Here is a 17,006-nt window from a genome sequence, read left to right on the forward strand (position 1 = left end):
AGGGTTTGAGAATAATGCATTTTGCACAGTCTTAATTCATTACACCAAGACATTGGATTCAGCAGAATTCTGCATACAAATCTAAAGCATAAAGAGTAGATTTCAACAGGAGCATCTTATTCATACACAATCTGGACTTGAAATCCTCAAATAAGGTGATAGTTATCTAGTTTATAGAAATATTTTGTTCATCTGAATATTAGCAATGCCTAGACCCCAAAAATACTAGTGAAGATTATATGCTACTTGGTTAAATACTGCATATACTTCTTGAAATGAACTGTGCTTACTGAACAGTACTTAATCCTTCTAGTCAATAAAGCATATTGCAGCTTCTTTTATAGCTAAAAACTGACACAATATCAGCTATAGATACCAAACTTTGTGGAATTCATGGGGGAACACCCTCCCCAATTACATAGGTACAATCAAGCAGTGAGCAAAGTACTGACCCCAAATGTTTAAATGACCGCTTCGAATTTTAATTCTAGGAACAAAATTAAACTAAACACTGTTTTGGTAATGCCAAATTATTTTTCAATGAAATGTCAAAGTCTGCATAAGGTTTATGTCAAAGATATCTTATCTTGGGAACTTTTAAGATGTGTCAACTTCAACTCACAGAATTCTGGGAGTTGAAGTCCACAGATCTTAAAAGTTGCCACAGTTGGACAACCCTGGTTTAGCTAAAAGGATCTTTTGGGGGGGGGGGGGGAGATCTGTCCATGTATGGCTTTGGAGGAAGAATTTTGGGAGGCCCTTACTGCACATATGTGTCACTGCACATACTTAATTTTTTAGTAATCAACATTTATAAAATGATTTGTAAATGCAGAAATTTTAGTTTTGCTCATTGTTGTTTAGACCTTGCCACTGTTTTTTTAATCTTGTATTAAGCACATTTTAAAATAATGGCTGAAAAACACTATAATTCTGAAAATCAGAATTATAAAAATCTGTAAAACAAATAGTTTTAACTGCCTTGTATATGATTATTATTCTCAAGCATGAAAATATACTTATGAGAACAATAAATTTTGCCTGAGCAAGGTAATGGCTGGTGGTTATTTTCTATACTAAAAGAAATATTCAATTCTTGTTTAGTTTTGCAAATTTTATGTTAGGCAAACTATTCTGGGAGCATTTGATGAAAAATGATGTAGAAAATTAAAGTATCATAAATAAATACTGCTACATCATTATCAATCACAGAAAAAAACCCTCTGAACACTAATATAAATACATCCCCAGCCAAAAAAATACACTCAATTATATTGGTTAAGCTATAATACATCTCTTAACACTGTACAAATCATTTCTGAATGTGCCACCAGACCAAACCACCATTTTATAGAAAATTAAGGGATCTGATAAAAAAAACAGCCTTGAGTCTTTGACTGAAAGGTAAACATTTTTAATTTGAATAGATGTACTCATAAGTATGCCTGAATTACTTACACAGAAACACTGACATAATTTTGAAGTACTTATTAGGATATTCCATTCAAGCTTTAATTTCAAGAAATATTCAATCAAACTGGTTAACAAGGGACAAAATATTTGCAAGTCTATTTGGCTTGAATATGTTTTAGTAGGCACTAAAATCCCTGCAGGTCTTCTTCACTTCTGGGCTTTTGCCTAAGCAAATGTGTCACTCACTTTCTATGCGGAGGATGGTATTCAAGGCAACAGTTTTATTTTTCGACGACACACATGGTTAAATACCCAGAATATATATATATATATATGTATTTTTAATCTCACAACACTTTAAATCATACAAAAGAAAAGAGGATTCCATTTCACAATAATGCAACATTAACAAAATGACTTCTGTGAAAAGCAATTTAAAAAGGCATTTGCTTCTTGAAATACAACCATAGACTGTGTCACAAATTTTTTCTGTGGGCCGAATGCTATCAGCAATAGAGAAAAGGAACCACTAAATTCTATCGAGTCCCAAGAGAATAAATAAATGAATTATGGACAATAAATTGCTGCCATTCAAAGATACTGAAGCATGATTAAAAACTGAGAAATGTGTCTATATTTTCATATTTCAGTTTACGATTTGGCCAGGATGACTACATTTAGAAGATTTCTAAAAAATAGCCACTTACTAAGTATGGGATAATATCAAGAAATGAGCTGGCAAAGGAATTAGTTCTTTGCAGTGCTGCAGCTGCCATAAGAAAAGACTTGCCAGTCTCCTTGTAGATGCTCCTACTGATTTAGAGATGGGAATATGTACATTCATATAGCAGATGTGACAGTAGAAGGGAAAACAGCTACCATATATCAATTAAAAGAGAATTAAAATAGTCTTCTCAGCAATCCTAATTCTAGCTTGGGAAATTTAAGGTGTTATCAATCATCTGATACATGAATAAAAGTTTGAACAATTTAGTCAATTTCAGACTACCAAAACAGGAAATAACCAGCGAGAAAGCAAATGCTTTTTTTAACGATGCCACTTTTCACATCAGTATATTTAATTTCTTGCTAGATTGGATTAGTTGCTCAAAACATCAACATTACCCTGTTCAGTGTTGTTTTCAAAGTGAAATACAGCCAGTGCCCTGTTACCTTGCTCCCTTTTTCTCATACTACCTTTTAAAATAAAGCAGGAAGGGTGGCCAGCAGCTGGTCCCGTCTCTTCTGCCCATGACAGCTGTATCCACTTCAGCATAAAGAAAAACAAGGATGCTAAATATACACATACTTCATTAAACAGCAAGGTTTCACAAAGAAAATCTTGTGGTTGAAAACATACAGGTTGCAACAGACTTTGAGAATTTTGCATTTCATTCATAGGAGAAATAGCCACATGTTTCTAATTCAAGACAAGACAATAGGACGCCTCCTTTGCAGGGGCAACTGATTTTTCCAGGTTTAATATTCTTTGTGAAACCTCACTTTACATTATTTCACAACCCTTATTTCCCCATTTTACAGAAATTTAAATATGAAGCACTTAAACACAACAGACAGTTGATGCAGGGAAAACGTATGTGCTAGCCCCCAAAGCCAGCATGAGCTTGTCAGCAGAATATCTTCCTCCATCCTAGACAGGAACAATTGCATAAATGTGTGGGGGAGAATATATATATTTGTTCATTTACTTTTTACTTTTTGAAAACTTTCAAACTGGCATGCCACTTTCATTTTAGTACAATTTAGCAAAATGCAGGTCCCACTTTAAGAGACCTGCATGAGACAAAACTAAACAAAATTCATTAGACTAAAATATTTCTAGGTAGTCTTCAAAATGCATGCAGCAATGTAGTGATAGAACACTGATATTACTAAAACAATCTGTGGGCTTATTTGCTTCCTTGCAGATAAGGCCACATTATTATAGTAACTGAACAGCCAAGTATATGGACAAATAATCCATCTCTTATTAACTGGGAAAGTTTACAGCAATTGCTTCTTAACTAAACATCGTCAAAACTTGCAAAACTCAGTAGTTTACTCCACTAGAAAAGACCAAGTTCTAAAGTAAATGTTGAGGTATATTTTATTTCTTTAAAGATATACTCACATTGTCTCAGTAAAAAAAAAAAAAAAAGGTTTTGATTCCCCTTTCTCCGCGCAACATATCGCTAAAGTACATTTAGCAGCATTTCCCCCTCCCCCCCAAAATCTTAACCTATTATTTTAAAATATTACATTAAAATAATTTCTACGCGTGTCAGGAACATGTTAAAAATTTAGAATGACAGGGAAAAGTAGTGCTAACATGAATAGCATTACCTGAAACTTGATTAATCAAAATTAACTCATTTTTGGAACTGCCTCCAGACCTATGGCTAACTCCTGGACCAGACCAAATTTAAAAAAAAAAACAAGACAGGCTAAGTACCAATGCAAACTGTCCGATACCACATTACGGGAATATTATGGATCCTTACCAGGTTGCGAGGTGGTAAACGACTGTTCTTTTAACCCCTACACAACGGAGCCTGGCAGGGCAAGCACCTAAAAGAGAAACTGTCAGAAAAGTTTAATAGTAATGTATAACAGATGTCTTACAATTTTCACATGCATGTTTTTTTTTTAAACTACCTGCTGTGCATTATATTACTATTTGGATGAAGGGTTTCTTTCTCCAGCGAAGACGGTGAAGTTTACGCATTTTGTTTTTCAGCTTCTTTTTTATGCAACAGAGCGAGCTAGATTCCTTTTTTTCTTAATCTATTCCCACCATTATTCATTTCATGGGAACCTTAAAAAGCTACCGTATTTCTGCCCTTTTTTGGGCTATTCTTACCACCACTGTCTACCTGCTTTCCATGCTTGCAAGTTGAGTGACAAAGCCTTTTTTTTATCAATGTGCCTGCAAAAAACATTTCAGCCACAACACCGCTGGGCGTCCTGGACGCCACCCCAACACTGAACACAAGATGATCCTCCAACACACACAAAGAGGGGGGAAGTTTTGCATTTCTTCCCCCATCCCTCACTTTCCACTAAGCACAGGCGGCTCTAACCAAGAAGCCAGCTTTTTTCATCACTTTCCCCCATTTATCTCGGGTTTCTTTGCTTTTTTTTGTTAGTATTATTTTATGTTACAATCCTCTTCCTCTCCTCTCTCTCCTTCTCTCTCTTTTAACTGCATCCTCCGCTAGCAAACCCCTGGGATGATGACAGCAGGCAGACACTCGGAGTATATATTTTTTTTAAGTTCTGCGTAGAAGTGGAAATACTTGACCCTACATTTTGGAGAGCAAGGAGGAAGCAGCAGCAGAAGGAGGAAGAGGAGGAAGAGAAGAAGAAGAAGCGGCCGCCAAAGTCTCCGAGCTGGCTGCCCGCTTGGCGCATAGAGAGCAAAACTCCACCGAAAGGTGGTCGCGGTCCACATGGAGGCAAACGCCGCCGGGGCTGCGGGAGGACGAGGAGAGCTTCTCCGCCGGTTCTTCCTCCGGGATGGGCAGCGCGTAGTCGTGGTCGCCGTTCTCGCCGAAAGCTCCGGCCGCCGTCTCTTGGAAGAGGCTGCTGCTGATCCTCATGCGGAGGCCCAGGCTGCCGTCGCCGGCCAAGCGTCCGAGCAGGCGGCCCAAAGCGCTCTGGTTGGCCAGCACGGCCCTCAGGTAGCCCGTCTCCCGCTCCAGGTCGCGCAGGCGGCGGCAGAGGCCCCGGTTGCGGTCCCGCAGCTGCCGGTTCTCGGCCGCCAAGCCTTGCAGCCGCGTCTCCAGGCCCTGCACGTACAGCTTCTTCTTCTGGCGATTCAGGCGAGCCGCTGCCGCCGCTTTCAGGCGGTTGCTGCAAGGGCGCGCCGGCCTGGAAGAGCTCGAAGGCTCCGCCGCCTCGGCCGGAGGACTCGCCCCGTCCCAAGCCGATGGAGGGGAAGCCTCGCCGCCGCCCACCGCCGCCTCCAGCCAGGCGTCCAGTTCCAGGTCCGCGGGGAAGAGCAGGTCGTCATCGTCCGGGTCCTCCAGGGAATCTTCGGTCATCGCCGCCGCCGCCGCTGTTTCCGTCTCCTCCTCAGGTCGCCGCTCGGCTCCCGGGCCCGGAAAGGAGCAGGCCGCGACCGCCTCTCCGGGTTTTCCCCGCCCGGAAGAGGCCGCTAAGAGCTGGGCTAGGCTGTGGCGCATAATAGCGGAGCGCCCGGCGGGGCCCAGCCGTTGCCCCGGATCGTTCCAAGGAGGCCCCGGTTGAGATTAGGCCTTCCCGTCAGGCAGGCCTCAGCGCCGCTCTTCCCGAAGAGGGTGGGGGGGGGAAGGGGGAAAAGGAGAGGAGGCGGCGGCGGCCGCCTTCGCCTCAGGCCTCGGCCGCCTTTTTTTTCCCCCCTTCACGCGCGCGGCCTAACCCCCGCCTCACAAAGCCACGGCCGCGCCTGCGCACGCTCCGGCGCTCACCCTGAGCATTCTGGGAGTAGAAGTCCGGCAAGGGGGAGGGAGGAGAGGCGTGGCTCCAGGCGGGCTGCTTTTTAACGCGGAGTCTATTTAGCGAACTGTGTAAAAAGTAAACGATGAGCTGAAGGGGGCGGCTGGGTCTGGAAAGTTTCGGAGGCGAAAAGATTCGGGGAAAGACGGTTATTTAGTCGTCCCGAGCTTTCCAGCTCAGATCGATAACTCTGCCTTGGTGCCAAGCCCCGGTGGTTCGGTTTGTCCCAAAGGTGCTTTTTCAAAAGGCGACTGGGCTTTTCTTTTCTCTCTCTCTCTCTTTCTTTCTTTTTTCTTTCTCTCTGTCTCTTTCTTTCTCCTTCTCTCTCCTCTTACCTTCTTTTTTCTCTTCTTCCCTTCCCTCCTTTTCTACCTTTTTCTTTTTCTTTCTTTCCTCTTTCCTCTTTTCTCACTTTTTTCTTTATTTCTCTCTTCTTCTTTTCTCTTTCTTCTTCCCTCCTGTTTTCTCTTTTCTTTCTCTCTTTTTTCTTTTTCTTCTTTCCTCCCCTCCCCTTTTCTCACTTTTTTATTTTTTCTCTCCCTCCTTCTCTCTCCTCTCCTCTTCCCTTCTCTTTCCTCTTTCTTTCTTCTTCCCTTCCCTCTCTTTTTCTCTTTTCTTATTTCTCTTCCTTGCTTCCCTTTTCTCTTTTCTCTTTTTTCTTTCTTTTTCTTTCTCTATTTTTTTTCTTTCTTTCTTCCCTCCCCTTTTCCCTTTTCTTCCTTTTTTCTTTCATTTTATTTTTCTTTCTCCCTCCTCTCTTCCTTTCCCTTTTCTCTTTCTTTCTTCTTCCTACCCTTCCCCTTTTCTTTTTTCTTTATTTTTCTTTCTTTCTTCTTCCCTCCCCTCCCCTTTTCTCTCTCTTTTCTCACCTTTTTTCTCTTTCTTTCTTTCTTTCTTTCTTTCTTTCTTTCTTTCTTTCTTTCTTTCTTTCTTTCTTTCTTTCTTTCTTTCTTTCTGTCTCTTCAGAAGTTATGGGTACTCCAACACTGAAATCTTTTAAGAAGGGACTGGACAACCTGTCTAAATTGGTATAGTGTCTTGTGTTTGAGCCGTGGCACGACAAAACCGCGGTCCACTAAAGCGCGCCCGATTAAAGCGCGTACCTGACGTCATCAGCAGCGCGACAAATAAAATTTAAAATAAATTAAAATAAAATTAAAATAAAATTAAAGCAAGCCGATTCACATAAAGGTAAGGGTTAGGGTTAGGTTTAGGGTTACGTTAAGCATTAGGGTTAGGTTTAGCGTTAGGTTAAGGGTTAGCATTAGGTTTAGCGTTAGGTTAAGGGTTAGGTTTAGGGTTAGGTTAAGGGTTAGGCTTAGGGTTAGGTTTGGGGGGGTTAGGTTTAGATTTACGCGTTAATTTTAAGTTTACCGCTCACAGCGTGCTGTTTTCGTCGCACTGTGATGACGTCACATATGCGCTTTTGTCGAGCGCGCTTTAGTCTACCGCGGTTTTGTGGTGGAACCGTTTGAGCAGGGGGTTGGATTAGAAGACCTTCAAAGCCCCTTCCAACTTTGTTATTCCGTGATTTCCTTGAAAATATTACACTTCTCATTCAAGAAGCTTCATCTAGAACTGAAACAGCTTTTTGGATGAAAAGCAAAATATCTTCAAGGAAAAACAAAATCCAGTTGCCTTTTTGGGGGAAAAAACACTTTTAGGACAACGATAATCTGGAGCAGCAGTCACCAACTGGAACTAAATGAAATACTTAAGGAATACTGCAGGCCAAAGTCGACATTTCATTTTTCTGACAATTTTGGAGTTTGGGCAATTAAGTGGGTTACTGCTGTAGAAATGGCTAGTAGTTACTATTTGGTATAACTAAAACGTTGATGCTGTAAGTTTAGTGATGTACCTAAATGCACCAAAAAAATGTGCAAGTTGCTACTTTTTTATACATTTATTTTCCCCTCTTTACTTTATCCCCTCTAGCTCACCCCCTTCCCTTTTTTTCCATTGCCTTTATTTTTATTCGTATTTTATATTAAAACTTTTAATAAAAAATATAACTTTAAAAAAATATGGCAAGCAACAGAAACTACTGCTGGGAAGATTTTCCCAACATCCAGCTGAAATCAATTTTCTAAACTCGATCTAGAATTAGGGTTACAGGTAGCCCTCAACTTATGGCCACTCCCCCCCAAAAAAAATCTGTTAACAATGTAGTTGTTAAATGAGTCATGCCTGACTTCCTGACCTTCGTTACCATGATTGTTAGCAAATCATTGCAGTTGTTAAATGAATCATACCGTCCTTAAACAAATCTAGCTTTCCCCCGTTGACTTTGCTTGTCGGAAGCCAGCCGAGAAGTCGCCAATGGTGATCACATGACCTCGGGATACTACATGCTGGTTGCCAAGCCCCCCCCCCCAATTTTGATCATGTGACCATGAGGATGCTGCCACAATCCTAAGTGGAAAGGACTGTTGTATTGAAAGGATTAGAGCATTTGCTGGCTGGGGAATTCTGGGAGTTGAAGTCCAGACATCTTCAAGTTGCCAAGGTTGAGAAACACTGGATTAGAGCATGTGCAGAGTGTAACTAACTCAAACTTTTGATATTCCTTGCTGAGGTAAAGCGCCATTGTAACTTAATGTGCCAACTGAGGAGATAAAGCCAAAAAGCTTTGCTATAAGGAACTTGCTGTAAATTCAAAATGTGAATTCTGTCTGTCTATGACAATATAATATGAGATAATAATTTGTAACCAACTCCGGGCTATATGCCAGAAAATGTATTCCTTTCCACTTCTGAGGCCCATTGTTTCTGAACGCAAAGAAATATCATGAGCTTTGCATAAAACCGTGGATAAAAAATTATGTTTCTATAGCAATGATAATCTGTGCAAGATGTGTAAAGTATACGAAGGAAAAAGGGGTGGTTTTTTTCCACCCGCCTGCTTTTCTCTCCTTGCCTTCCTGTTTAAGGTGGGAAATTAAGGTCTCCCACTTTTGCTTTGATCAAAATAAAACTGATGACCAGTTGCCTCATGTTCAGAGGTTCATTGGGATTGATCCAGGGGTGGGATTGAAAAAAGTTAGCAACCGGTTCTCTGCCCAGTTGCTGGGTGGGCGTGGCCATGGTGGACGTGGCCAACTCCGCCTCCCGCACCACGACGTGTGGGGGGCTTTTCACCCTCCCCAGGCTCCGGAGGATTTCCTCGAGCCTCCGGGAGGGTGAAAAGAGCTTCCAATGGGCTCCGGAGGCCAGAAAAAGGCCTGGTTTTAGACTTCCAATAGGCCCATTTTTCACCCGCCCCAGGCTCCGGAGGCTTTCCCCAAGCTTCTAGGGGGGCAAAAATGGCCTCCCCCAGACTCCGGAAGCCCTCTGGGAGCCGTAAACAGGCCTGTTTTTCACACACACCCCCAAGGCTCCGGAGGATTTTCCCAAGACTGTAGGAGGGCGAAAACGGTCTCTTCCGGAAGCTGGAAACAGGCCCATTTTTGGTACTTCCGGTAGGCCTGTTTTTCACCCTCCCCAGGCTCCAGAGGTTTTCCCTGAGCCTCTGGGAGGGCAAAAATGTCCAACAGGGTCCGGAAACTGGCCCGTTTCCGGACTTCCAGGAGGCCCATTTTTCACCCTCCCAGAGACTTTGCAAGGGCCCTGCAACTTGCTTGCCATAATGAATGGGCTGCATTTAGACTCCTGGGAGGGGAAGGGTCAGCCCGTCCTTGCAACCACCAGTTTGGCGAACCAGATGCAAAATTAACATCCAGTTCACCCGAACTGGTCCGTACCAATTGAGTCCCACCCCTGGATTTATCAGATTCTGAGCTGCACCTAACTGTATCTTCAAGTCATCACTGAACGAATGGCTAAGAGTCGGGAACTATCTGCAGACTTGTCAGCAGTATCGTAAAATGCATTTACTGTTAACCTAAGCAACTCCTGATCAAACATAAGTATGTTAGGAATGGCACGAGGCATAAATGCAAAATCTCCGCTTTACACCGGAAAGCATTATTATCTTGACACATTTATTTGACAGTTATTCTAAATATTGAACTTCTCTCTGGGCTGCGTGGTCAACATAGCAATCGCAGCCACCTAGGAATAATCCATCTATCTAACTCTAAATAAAAGGTGTTGTGTTTAGCAACTACGACGGGGGGGAGAAAAGCAACCCACGTGTGTTAAAAGGCGAGTCTTAAGGAAGGCTTCCGATGGAGAGGAATACTTAAATGTGTCCGTTACGCCATAAAGTGGCGTAATTTGCTATTTAACTCTTTCTCTTTGTTCAGCAGTTCGGTGCTGTGCTTTCGGTAAGCTTCGAAGTGCATTCGGAGCTCGGAGTTAGCTTGTTCTGCCCCCTCAAGACGTCGCCTTAAATCTCTAACTCGGAGGTTACTATCCACCATGGCGGCTTCCGTCTCAAACTGTTGTTCGGCTGCCTGCTTGGCCTTCTCCATATCTTCCGCTTTCTTCTCCAGCTGGAGGATCTCTCGTTGTTTTTCCTGAAGCATCTTCCCTCTCTCCATCGCCAGCTTCAACAGGTCCTCCTTCTCCTTGGCAAGGACATCTACCTTGGCTTGCAGGCTGCTCTCAGTTTCTCTTAGCTGCCTCTCTGTTTGCTCCAGTTGGTGGCGGATCGGTTTTTGTTTTTTCTCTAAGACGTCCAGTTGCCTTTTCAAGGAGTCCATCTCCTTGGTGTAGACTCTGGTTTGTTCTCTCTGGCTTTCCAGAAGTTCGTTCTCTCGTTCTTCGGCTGAGCGGCAGCGCTGCTGGTAAGTTTTCTTCAAGGCCTCCATATCCGTGGAAAGTTTCTTGAACTCGGAAGAAAGTTGGGCCAGATCTTTTTCTTTCTCTTTCAAAGGTTGGCTGAAAAGGCTTTCGTTTTCCTGACGCAGGCGGCCATTTTCTTCTCGGAGCTGCTTATTCTGCCGTTTGTGCTCGTCTTTGAAGCGGATCATTTCTTCGTGGTTGGCAGCCAAGTCCATAAAGCGCTGCTCCAGGTGCTGGATGCGTCGCGTCTGATTCTCCAACCTCAAGGCATCCCCCCTTCTCGTCTCCTCCAGCTCGCCGTTGATCTGTTCCAGCGTCTTACAGCGCAAGAGTTGGTCGTCGGCTCTCTTCTTGAGGATGCAGATCAACTGGGCCTGTTCGTTGATGCGCGAACGCAGCAGGGCCTTCTCGCCCTTCTCCTCATCAGGAAGGCCGTGGAGCTTCTCCAACTGGTCGAAAGGATCCCCCATGCTCCATTCTAGCTCTCCTTCCATATCTTGGGATATTTTCGGATTCTTCCCGTCCTGAGGCATATCAAGGAAACGGTTTTCTCTTGCTGTCCCAAACACAGGTTCCCCAGTGGCTTGCCTCAGGTGAACATTCAAAAATTCTGAACTGCCCTTCAGAAGTTCAATGGATCCAAATGACAGTTGGTGGCAAAGTTCCAAGAATTCTGTGACATCACAAGCTTAGAAGGCCCCGGCTGTCCAGAACTGACATAAGTTTTCTCTCTATGTCTTGATCCTAACTGCCATCTTTTTCCACTGTCACATCCGTTTGTGTTCAACAGAGGAATGATGTCAACTCTTTGATCTACCCAGGAACAAAGAGACAGCATGAAATCCATCCATATCTAGTAGATTTTAAGTTGTGCCAGTTCTTGGCATCAGTCAATTCACAATAAATAGGCAAACATTCATCTTTTCAACAGGTGCCTTCTCAAATCTTCTTGAAGAGAAATACGAACCGTATTTTTCAAGAGATGCTTTTGCGTCCTTCTTAAATCTGTTTATTTAAAGAGACGAGAGTAAGCAGGAGATAGCCATGCTTCTTCTTACCGTACTTTTCGGACTATAAGATGCACCGGTGTATAAGATGCACCAAGATTTTGAAGAGGTAAGTAAGGGGAAAAAGGGTTTTGTCTTCCCTCCTGGCCCCCAGGAGCACCCTGCAGGCTTCAGCAGGGCTGGGGGAAGGCAAAGAAACCCCTGCTTTTGTGAAAAACATGCCATTTTTTGCAAAAACAGGGGCATTTCCCCCTTCCCCCAATCCTGCTGAAGCCTACAGAGTGCTTCTGGGGACTGGAGGAAGGAAAAAACACCTCAATTTTTGCAAAAAAAACCAGCCCATTTTTCGTAAAAATGGGATGTGGGCGCAGGGCTTCGGGAGACCAAAAATGGCTGTATTTGGTATATAAGACACACCAACATTTCCACACTCTTTTGGGGGGGGTGCGTCTTATACTCTGAAAAATACGGTAATTCAAAAGGTGCTTTGCCTCCATTTCAAGGCGCCCCAGTACTCTGGGTTTTCTATGGAATACAGGTAGTCCTCGACCTACAGCAGTTCATTTAGTGACCAAAGTTACAACGGCACTGAAAAAAGTGACTGAATGACCCTTTCAGCACCCCCACATGGTCACATGATCAAATTTCAAATGGTTTAGCAACTGACTCATATTTATGACGGGTGCAATGCCCCAGGGTCATGCGATCCCCTTTTTCGACTTTCTGGCGAGCAAAGTCAATGAAAAAGCCAGATTCATTTAACAACGGTGTTACTAATTTAACAACTGCAGCGATTGACTTAACGAATATGGCAGGAAAGGTTGTAAAATGGGATAAAATCCACTGTCTCGTTTAGCAGCAGAAATTTTGGTTTCAATTATGGTCGTAAATTGAGAACTACCTGTATATTTAAAAAGTTCTTAAAGGACTACCAACTTTCATAAATATTTAGTCAAAAACATCCTATTTATTGGGATTTTTCTCTACTTTGTGAGTGCTGAGTAACCCTGGAAGTTTTGCTCTCTTTCTGCATCTAGTTTGGCATTTTCTGTCCAAACTCGATAATCAAATCTGACTCTGTGTAGTTTTCAAGCTACAAAGATGCCACCTGTTGAAGGTGGAGGATTAACGACTAAAGGGGGGGGGAACCCTTCAAGGAAACAATATACGATGTAGTTTGGATTTAAAAAAATAAGGGGAAAGTAAACTCAAGATAAATTTTGCCATGCAGCTTCTATTCCTTCTCTCCCAGCAAATATAGCAAAATAGGCTGAAAAATAGCTTCTATCTCAGAGCAGTAACCATACTGAATTCTATGGTGCAGTGCAATATTGGGTTTTCAATTTCAATTATATAGAAAGTAAAGGATGTATGTCTTTTTGTTTTTATAGTTATGTACACCGAAGATGGCATTTAATTTCATTGTACCATGTGCAAAGACAATAAACTAAAGTCAACTAAATTTAACGTATTTTTCTAATCAAGTCTAACTTCCTTATTCTTATTCAACAGATTCCATTCAATCAATATATATTATAATGGGGAAGGGAGCTAAGTCTTTATCCTTTGACATGCTTGTTCTTTAATCCTAGCCTACTTAAAATAGCATTTCTAGATGTAGTTGTTAAAAACCAAACTAGGTCAGGATAGATACTGCAGTACTCTTTCCTAGAATCCGTATAATAGAGAATTATGTTAGGAAATACTCCACCATGATAAGTAGACTGCCTATTTACAATGAAAGAAGGCATCTGGTTCAGTTACAGAATGGATGGAGCTTACAAAAGGAAGCACGAAGGTGTGGGGAGACACAAAGTCCTTACTAAGAATATAGAACACAGAAGAATAGGATGGGAAGGAACCTTGGAGGTCTTCTAGTCCAACCCCCTGCCCATGGCAGATCCCATACCATTCCAGACAAAACCTTTCCTAGACCAATTCTCAAACACAGCTCGTCTGTCTGGAATCCACACTGTATATCGGGCATTAATATAATCGAGTGAGTCCAGAGCAGGGGTGGGTTTCAACCGGTTCGCGGCGGTCCCTGCGAACCGGTTGGTCGCCGAACCCGGAAGTAAGTAATTTCCGGGAACGGCGAAGAGCGCGCCCGCCCGCCCGCGGTCCTTACCCGGTTTTGACGAGTTCTGCGCTTCCACGCATGCGCAGGACGCATACAGCGCCTACGTGATCGTCCAGGAGCAGCTGGAGCGTCGCGCAGACGCTATGACGCATGCATGCACCACGCGCGTGCACGAGGACGCTGCTGGCCCCGTTCCAACCAAACCGGTTGGAACGGGGCGAGAAACCCACCCCTGGTCCAGAGGTATTTCACGAGAAGAGTCCTCCACTCCTCTGCTCACAACAGAATCCTTTCTGCCACCAGGCTCGAAATGTTGGGCTTGGGCAACCTGCAACTTTGCCTATGGTCTGACCGAAGGGTAGTACAAAAAATTGTCTGCTCCGACATCCTACCTGTCAATGACCACTTCAGCTTCAACTGCAATAGTACTCGGGCAAACAATCGATACAAACTCAAGGTAAACTGCTCCAAACTCGATTGCAGAAAATACGACTTCAGCAACAGAGGGGTCAACGCCTGGAATGCTCTACCCGACTCCATTGTTGCATCCTCAAACCCCCAAAACTTTAAACTGTCTAGCGTGGACCTCACCCCATTCCTGAAGTCCGTAAATGGGGCGTGGATAAGCGCACCAGTGTGCCTACCATCCCTGCCCGACTCTTCCCATTTATTTGTACCTATTTCCTGTGTTCTTATTCATGTTTATTCTTATTCCTGTTATCTTGTACATGAGTGACAAACTAAATAAATAAAATGAATGAATGATTGCATCCAGTCTCTTCTTAAAAACGTCCAGTGATGGGACATCCATAACTTCTGGAGGCAAGCCGTTCCTTTGATTAATTGTTGTCACCGACAGGAAATTTCTCCTTAATTTGAAACTTCAGGATTAAATTTGAACATTGAATACTCTCAGAATTAAAACAAGAAGACCTGGAGACGAGGCTAATAAACATGAATGCAAATTCCTCTGGTTTTATATACGTGTCTCCATTTTTACCATCGTCATCTGAACTACAGGTTCTGGATTTGGCCGTTCTTACACATTTCCCTTTCATTTAAAGAATCCTTTAGAAAGAAAAGTTACTTTAGATCAGTAAACTCTCTCCTTACCATGTTTTAATTCTCTTGACTCTCTTGGACTGGCACTCCTCTGCAGTTTGCATCTCCCTGGAAACGGAGACGGCAACAGAAGTCTAGCTGTTCCTTTTGGAGTCTGAGACTTTTATCTTGCTTTCAAAATAAAACCTTCAAAGGGTGTTTGTGTGTGTGTGTGGAATGAAAGTTTTGGCTGTCCCTACATGGAACTCTAATGGCAGAAAGCAAAGAGGAACTAAAGAGCCTCTTGATGCAGGTGAAGGAGGGGAGTGCAAATGTTGGCTTGAAACAACATTAAGAAAACTAAGATCATGGCATCCGGCCCTCTCAATTCCTGGCAAATAGATGGGGGTGGCGGTTCCACCACAAAACCGCGTTCGACTAAAGCGCGCTCGACGAAACCGCGTACCTGACGTCATCACAGCGCGACGAAAAAAGCACGCTGTGAACGCTAAAGCTAAAATTAACCCCTAAACCTAAGCCTAACCCCCCTAAACCTAACCCTAAACCTAACCCTTAACCTAACCCTAAACCTAACCCTAAACCTAACCCTTAACCTAACGCTAACCCTAACCCTAAACCTAACCCTTAACCTAACCCTAACCCTTAACCTAACCCTAACCCTAACCCTAACCCTTACCTTAACTTGAATCGGCTTGCTTTCAAAGCGGTTTTTAAAGCGCCCTTTTTTCTCCGCGGTCGCTGTTGTCGCGCTGCTGATGACATCAGCGACGCGGTTTAATCGGGCGCGCTTTAGTGGACCGCGGTTTTGTCGTGCCACGGGGGGTGGTGACAGACTTTATTTTCCCGGGTTCCAAGATCATTGCAGATGGAGATTGCAGCCGAGAAATTAAAAGATGCTTGCTCCTGGGGAGGAAAGCTATGGCAAATCTAGACAGCTTACTAAAAAAACAGAGACATCACCCTGCCAACAAAAGTGTGTAGAACTGTGCATAGTCAAGGCTATGATTTTTTCAGTTGCAATGGATGGCTGTGAAAGTTGGACCATAAAAAAGGCTGAGCACGAAAGAATGGAGGCCTTTGAACTCTGGTGCTGGAGAAGACTCCTACGAGTCCCTTGGACTGCAAGACTATCCATCCAGTCAGTCCTAGAGGAGATCAACCCTGACAGCTCTTTAGAAGGCCAGATCCTGAAGAGGAAACTCAAATCCTTTGGCCACCTAATGAGAAGGAAGGACTCCCTGGAGAAGAGCATAATGCTGGGAACGATTGAAGGCAAAAGAAGAAGGGGACGACAGAGAATGAGGTGGATGGATGGAGTCACTGAAGCAGTCGGCATGGGATTAAATGGACTCCAGAGGATGGTAGAGGACAGGAAGGCCTGGAAGAATGTTGTCCATGGGCTCGCGACACGACTTCACAGCTAACAAAACACATGCAACAGACATTTGTTTCCTATCCAGAGAAGTTTGAAAACATGCATTATCTACAGCACCAGCTGATAACCCTTGAAGACTATTGCTGACCTGACAATTAAAAAAGTAATAAAGGCGAAACACTGAAACATAAAGCTGGCAAAAAAAAAAAGATAACCTTTTTGGTAACTGTGGATACAGATGCTTTACAATTTAAATACAGATGCTTTACAATTTAAATGGCCGAAAGTGTGCCCCTGTCCATATCTACTTAAAAAGCCAGCCTGGCTATGATCAGTGGAACATATTGATGATCAAATATTAAGAGTCCAATCTGTAAGGGCTTGCACAGGATTGAATTCCACTGAGTTCTGGGGAATATCACCCAAGGGAATAAATTGCAAATTTGCAAGTTTATCTTCTGATACACTGAGATTGCAACTGATTCAGAGTAAGAGTTGGAAGGGACCTTGGAGGTCTTCTAGTCCAACCCCCTGCTCAAGCAGGAAACCTTATATCATTTCAGACAAATGGTTGTCCAATCTCTTCTTAAAAACTTCCAGTGTTGGAGAATTCACAACTTCTGGAGGCAAGCTGTTGCATTGATTAATTGTTCTACCTGTCAGGAAATTTCTCCTTCGTTCTAGGTTGCTTCTCTCCTTGATTAGTTTCCATTCATTGCTTCTTGCCCAGCCTTCTGGCGTTTTGGAGAATAAATAGAATGAGGTGGGGTAGTGGAGGGGAGGGGAGGAGAGGAGAGGAGAAGAACAGAGCTGGAAGGGACCTTGGAGGCCGTCTAGTCCAACCCCCTGCTTAGGTAAGAAACCC

The 17,006-nt window shown here is 43.4% G+C and overlaps 2 protein-coding genes across 3 annotated transcripts; both read right to left on the bottom strand.

The window, feature by feature from the left end:
• Positions 1 to 1,398: 1,398 nt before the first annotated feature.
• Positions 1,399 to 5,855, bottom strand: CREBZF (CREB/ATF bZIP transcription factor). Of its 2 annotated transcripts, none has more exons than XM_014063081.2 (3): positions 4,720 to 5,855; positions 3,915 to 3,993; positions 1,399 to 2,680 (listed from the first exon to the last, which is right to left on the bottom strand). In XM_014063081.2, exons 1-2 carry the CDS (start codon positions 5,595 to 5,597, stop codon positions 3,945 to 3,947), a joined length of 927 nt encoding a protein of 308 aa, XP_013918556.1. In that variant the 5' UTR covers positions 5,598 to 5,855; the 3' UTR covers positions 1,399 to 2,680; positions 3,915 to 3,944. The 2 variants fall into 2 exon arrangements, with proteins under 2 accessions (XP_013918556.1, XP_013918555.1); XM_014063080.2 differs by having other exon boundaries at positions 1,399 to 3,064.
• Positions 5,856 to 9,851: 3,996 nt separating this feature from the next.
• On the bottom strand, positions 9,852 to 11,165 carry CCDC89 (coiled-coil domain containing 89). The gene has a single exon (XM_014074268.2). It carries the CDS (start codon positions 11,148 to 11,150, stop codon positions 10,086 to 10,088), a length of 1,065 nt encoding a protein of 354 aa, XP_013929743.2. The 5' UTR covers positions 11,151 to 11,165; the 3' UTR covers positions 9,852 to 10,085.
• Positions 11,166 to 17,006: the final 5,841 nt, after the last annotated feature.

This window comes from Thamnophis sirtalis, unplaced genomic scaffold (genome assembly GCF_051295495.1).
Source record: "Thamnophis sirtalis isolate CommonGarterSnake01/CBP01778 unplaced genomic scaffold, rThaSir2_p1.2 scaffold_8, whole genome shotgun sequence".
NCBI lineage: Eukaryota > Metazoa > Chordata > Lepidosauria > Squamata > Natricidae > Thamnophis > Thamnophis sirtalis.